At 43.3% G+C, this 6,000-nt stretch overlaps 1 protein-coding gene across 3 annotated transcripts in view; it reads left to right on the top strand.

The window, feature by feature from the left end:
* Positions 1–1,000: 1,000 nt before the first annotated feature.
* The window catches only part of slc12a7b (solute carrier family 12 member 7b), a 59,429-nt gene continuing 54,429 nt past the window's right edge, over positions 1,001–6,000 (top strand). For 2 of the 3 annotated variants that reach the window (XM_068709567.1, XM_068709566.1), the window contains exon 1: positions 1,002–1,280. In XM_068709567.1, the coding sequence (XP_068565668.1) occupies positions 1,073–1,280 (208 nt within the window). In that variant the 5' untranslated portion in view covers positions 1,002–1,072. Of the gene's footprint in view, positions 1,281–6,000 lie in introns of all 3 variants that reach the window. The other variant, XM_068709570.1, reaches the window with a different exon arrangement.

The raw sequence follows: 6,000 nt of genomic DNA, 5'->3' as shown, positions 1-6,000 counted from the left end.
GCACCATTGCAGGGAACTGTCCTGTTATGGCGTGTTCCAGTTGTTCTGTGAAACAACCTGTTGTATTTATCGATGCAGTGATGGGGGTATGTTTTCAACCCTCCGACTTTATTCACCAGAGTGACGTGTGAATGCGTTCCCCTTGAATTTGTCGAACAGATGGGTCTTTTCCCTAAGAACAATAATTAAATTGGGGTGGTGAAATGTTTTTCTTTTTTTATGAGACAACAGAGAAAGAAATGCGTCCCTATGCTTTAGTTTATGTCTTTGGGTAACAGAGTTCTGAGGCCTGTCGCTGTAGACTACATATATGTGTCAAAAACCTGCCTGGAAACATGAGAAGTCACCCTACCCTGAGCTATTGACAGACCATTTATTCTAAGCTGTAACATACCAAAGTTGTTATGGCGAGGTGTTGGCAAATGACTAAACCATCACTGCTTTTAAAATTGGAATTATTTATTAAGTTTCCGTGTCAGGCTGTTGATAGTGGAGGATGTGCAGAGGGAGTGTTAATTAGCCCGTCATTTTGAGCCCATTGAAGAGGCTTGTAATGAGTTTAGTGTGACAGCAGGGCGCCGTCTCACATGCAGCATTTTAAAGCCATTTTCAAGAGTTTATATATTGTATATATACTTCAGAGTTTGTTTAGTTATGATAATGTATTTGTACCGGTTTGACATTAATTACAAATATTTGATGAGCGGAGGTAAATATTATTAAAGTGAGTTTTAATAAAAGTTATAGTAAAAATATATATTTGTAAGGTATCATTAAGTTGATGCAAAATTTTAGAAATCGCTCATTCCACATTTTACACATTCCAAGCACTGTGATTTGCTTGCTGGGGGTGATTGACAACGCTCCTTGGCCCTCTCGACCAATAAGCGAAGGCCAGGGGCGGGAACGTTTCTACTGTAATCAATCCTCCGATCAGCCCGTGAGCGCGTGTGTGTTCCGTTGAACGCCGTCCCGTGTGTTCGCCCTCACCGAGTGTGAACCGCAGAGGAAGCCGGACTGCGTGTTTTTGTTTCCCCCCCCTCCATTTAAAGTGCTACAAGAGGGGAGGGACATGGGCGAAAGATTTGTGGTGGTCCCGGTTGACGGAGGAGTCGGGGTCGCCGGCGTGGGGGACCACTCGGACGCGGTCGTCTCTGACCCGGCGCCGGACTCCGTAGAGGAGGAAAAAGAGGCGGGGGAGGACTCCGTGTTCGAGCCGCAGGAGGACCCCAACGCCGTGGTGCCTATCCTGAAGTACAACAGGGAGCCCAACAAGTACGGTAAGACAGCTGCCGGGTCACGAACTCCCGTGTCCCACTTCTTATCTCGTTTATCTACCAGAGGATTATCTGTCGCAGTCCACTTGTCTGCTTGTTTGTCCTCCTCTAGTTGACGCAGTTAAGTAGGTGTGCGTCAGTGTCCCCCAAACAGACCTCGAGTTAATGTGAATCACACAAACCTTAACCTACAAGTCTTCTGTTTAAGTTACTGTGGAAATGTAATTAGTGTCAAAACAGTCCACGTAAAGAGTGGCGCTAGCTCAAGACGGAACATTTCAATGAACATAACATTCTAGTTTTCTATTTACTAAGTTAGGGTTACTGAGTGTTCTATGTGTTCTATGACGAGGTGTTGTCACTTTGTGTTCCCTTTTTTAAATATGCAAATAACACAATGTGAGTGTTAAACAGTGTAGAGCACACAAAAGAAACGGTGGTGTTCAAATAATCATCAAAGGTTGTGCCTGCTTTGTCCTACAATACGGTACCCCACTATTTATTTGTTAAGAGAAAGTTATTATTAATATAATTATTATTATTATTATTATTATTATTATTATTATTATTACTTGACGTATGACACAACATAGTCCATTGTGTCCACTGTAGGTTCACTGCTGCCGTTCGTCACCAGTCGTCCCTCAGTGGCTGCAGGCTTAATTCTGAAGCCTTGTTCAACTAGTTGCTCACAAACAAGGTGCTTCTATAGCAACAGGTTGAGGGATGGAAGGTGCTGGAATAATTGTCTGGCACACGGCCGAGCCAGCATGCTGATTTACAGTAGGCCTACAGTGTGTGTGTGTGTGTGTGTGTGTGTGTGTGTGCGTGTGTGTGTGTGTGTATGTAGACCATCTCTTCTTGTGTGTATGGGTTGTCAATAGTTAGGGCAGAGATGAGCCTCTTTGTAAACGTGTGGTTTCCTTTTGAATACGGTTTGTTCTGATGAACACGGGTCTCTACTTTCCGTTCCCGTTGTATTTCAGGCTTTTTCATGCGTCTCAGTCAAACTATTTTCATAAAGATCACTGGTGACTGCACCGTACTGCTGATGAATCATGGCAAAAGCAGAAGGTGTTGCTGCTGCTGACGTACAGCTTCTGATGGCGGTGTAGAGTCCCAGACGAGATGAGCACCAATGTGTTTTATGTCTTGTATGATTGAGTTATTAAAAGAGGACGGGTGTGAGAGTATGTTGTGTGTTGTAACATCCAGAGTATTTGTGAATGAGGGGGATTGAGTTCCCTCTGTGGACGCTCACTCAGCCGGGTGGAGGCTCTGTCCTCGGGTTAGAATGATGGACTTTCTATCATTTGTGTGTGTTTGTGTGTTAGCAGTTATGACAGACACAGTTGATTAAGTTATTCAAGCCTGTGGGGACGTTTGTCCTCTTCATTTGACCCAACCGTACCTAACCACAGGAGCGGAAGACGGCAATGTCCTCTACGTTGACCGTCTTTGTGTTTTGGACTGTTCGTCCTCATTGTTACATTTTGACGCTTTGTTTTGGGAGCTTTTCCCCCGTTTTCGTTATCCTCAGCTGCTTCCTTCACTGCATCATTGTGATCAACATGACTGACAGCAGGTTGGACTTGTTTAGCTGTAACCTGTTTACTGTTAGCTGGACTGGCGTCTGCTTAATTACGTTCCTGCATGATGAATTTGATAACCATGGCAGATAATGACAGCAGACAATTAGTAGATAACGGATGGCCACGCGTTTTCCTTCACAGAGGCACCGCCTCTTAGGCCGGGTTCCATCAACAAGGGTTCATTTAACAACCGGTTTATTAAATCATGGTTCAACTTAAAATCACGGTGCACCAAACTTTAAAACTATCTTAGAATTAAGAATGATTCAATTCATGATTAAAGTCTTTTAAACGTCAGTTTTCATTTTTTTACTATGAACCTAGATTACATTTAATTCTGTTGCACCAAAACGTTAAACCAGTTTTAACTTTAAACCTTTTGTTCTGCCTTTTTGGAGATGGATTGAGCAGAATAATTAAGTTCCTAGAAGAAGTTAAGGAACTGACTCTACCCAGTGGAGTCTTTGCTGCTTAGCTTACCGGTTCAGTAAGGAAGCTGTTGGACCAACATGCAGTCTTTTTTTATCCGACTGTGCGGTTGTCTGTTGCTTTATCTTCATATTGCTTCGTTAATTTGGCCAACAAGTATAAGTCCCAACGGCACGCACATTTTAATTTGGATAAACAAACATCTCCATGTGGATTAAACTCTATTTAAGTTTGTTCTAAACTTGGATTTACTGATCTGGGATTAGTTTTTAATTGTGCAACAGAGCCCTGCTTGAGTTTGAATCTGGATTTACTCGTTTCAAACGTAGATTTGCTGACCCAGCCTTAGCTTGTTCAGGACCACAGAGCACATATCTACGTACCAACAGGCTGAACGAAAAGATTCCTCCTTCATTTCTTTCTTTCTTTTACTTTTCTGTGTCATGACAGAGTTTAATCGAGTAGATTGTCTCAAACGAAGCATCTAAAGGTGATTGATGGCAGTGATCTGAAACGTACAGAAAGCTTGTAGGTCAGTGTGGTGGAGGGTGTGTGTGTGTGTGTGTGTGTGTGTGTGTGTGTGTGTGTGTGTGCGATCAATAGTAATATATTTGAAAGTCTAGCTGAACTGAATCGTGTTACCCTAGCCATCGAGGTTGCTCAACACATGTATAGGAGATTAAGAAACAGGCTGAAAAGAGGAAGAAGCGGTTATGAAGAAGTGGAAATTGTAGAAAAGAAGATGGTGTTGTCTGAATGAGAGCGGCTGTGTGTTGCTCTTCTGTTACAGCCTTCAAGGCATTGTGCTTGTTCCTTGTTCTGTCCGTGTGAAGCCGAGGCCAAGCTGCGAGAAGAGGAAATGAATGAATGAGCAAGGCTGGAGGTATAAAGTATATTGTACACATTCTAAGAATGTGCGTGTTTGAACTCGAATGCTCTGTAAGCACAGTGTCTTAACAAGAGACGGAATGAATATATAATGAAATCACATGAAGAGCTTTCAGGCTACAACAGATGACGCTCGCCTCAGATGCGTAGGATGACTGAGATTACATTTGGATTTGTGAGAGATTAAGCAGGCAGTGAACGATGAATGAGGTTCTAGAGGGATAAGGGTCTCCAAAAGGTGGCGGATTTAAACGTTGGCAACACTCGAGGAAGAAACTGTCAATCTACCCCTCTGACAGTTCCAGGCAGCATCCTCCGGGTCTGAAATCTGAAGCCAATGCAGGAGTTCCATAAAGCTGCATTGTCTCTAGTGTCCAGCAGGGGGTGACTCCTCTGGTTGTACAGAAGCATTGTCAGTGGTTTGAGCGGGTTAGGTTTCTGAATGTTGGGACGCGTGTGCGTGTGCCCTCATGTTTAGCATGGCATGCACCTTGAGCTATCATGTGCTGCCCTCTGCTTTATTTGGAGCAAGCCGGCACACGGGGACCAACTGGGCCCCGGCGTCCACCACCCTCTCTGCTCCCCGCCTGGCCTCCCCGGACCGATCCGGCAATGTGGGATGTTTGTTCCAGTTGCTCCTCATTTACACGCACCGCTCAGGAGAAAAGGGTGTGTCCCTCTCTGGGCAGACAGAAGGGTTTTCACATAACTTCCCTCCTCTTTTGGGAAATGCACGCCGGTACAGTTTAGCAATACCGAGAAATGGACTTTTCATCAACAACAGTGTACTTATTATAATGCAAGTTTAACCTCCCTGATGGGAAGAAGCAGGAGAAAGGGAGTCTTTCGCTGTCATTTCAGCCACAAATGCATTTTTACTCGATCCTGATCTAAAGGTATGCAGGGACATCTTTATCTTTGCTCACAATTCGTGAGTCACTGCTTTTTCTCATCAAGCAGTTGAAAGTCTTTTAGCTGTTGTCAGAACTGCAGCAGTTGTTGTTTACTGGCTCCAATCTGAAGTGTAATTATTTTTGACTTTGTTACTATAAGCAGATACACATTACATTCAGCTACACAACAGTTTTCTGTAGCTATTAGTACCTTTTTAAAAATAACCGTTACGTGTGAACTCCTGACACACAACCATCATCATCTGAGATCCAGGACAGGCCTCATTCTGTTACTTTCACACAGCTTTTCTCTGCTGCTTCCGTTTCCTTATTCCTTTTACCAACAGAAATGTAGTTTGACACAATAGCTGCGTTTTATGCACGTGTTGAAGTTGAAAAGGGAAAATTAGAAAAAATGAACTTCCTTAATTTGCGCAAAGAACTTTGTTACGTTCGCTTGATGTGGTCTTTGCCACACAAAAAAGAGTTGATGCATTAAATGGATTATGGAATTTGCTAAATATATTCTGATGTAGCGAACGATTAACTGGCATGACTGGCCAGCTGTATATTTATAGTGTCTTTGTCTCAACACAGCAATAAACATGGCCAACACTAGCCGACATGAAGAACAATTCAAACTTTCATAATGGGAACAAATTCCTGAACACCTCTCTCCATTTTCCTCTCGTAGACTTGTTTTGTTTCTGGTGGGCGACCTCTACTTCTTCTACTCTGTTTATTGGCAGACTACAGCCATGCGTAAAGCGTAGCCTATACTGCCAACTTCTGACCAAACTATGCAACTACAGTAGTTTATTCGCTCTGACCAGTTGGTGGAAATGCGCCTAATTTGCTTTTCTTTTTTCTTCTTAAAATTCACATGACAATCGGATGGAAGTGCGGCGTGTGTCACAGCTG

The sequence above is a fragment of the Cebidichthys violaceus genome, unplaced genomic scaffold (genome assembly GCF_023349555.1).
Source record: "Cebidichthys violaceus isolate CVI_PGR_0920_01 unplaced genomic scaffold, fCebVio1.0.p SCAF_15, whole genome shotgun sequence".
Classification (NCBI taxonomy): Eukaryota; Metazoa; Chordata; class Actinopteri; order Perciformes; family Stichaeidae; genus Cebidichthys; species Cebidichthys violaceus.
This window is presented reverse-complemented; position numbering and strand designations above follow the sequence as displayed.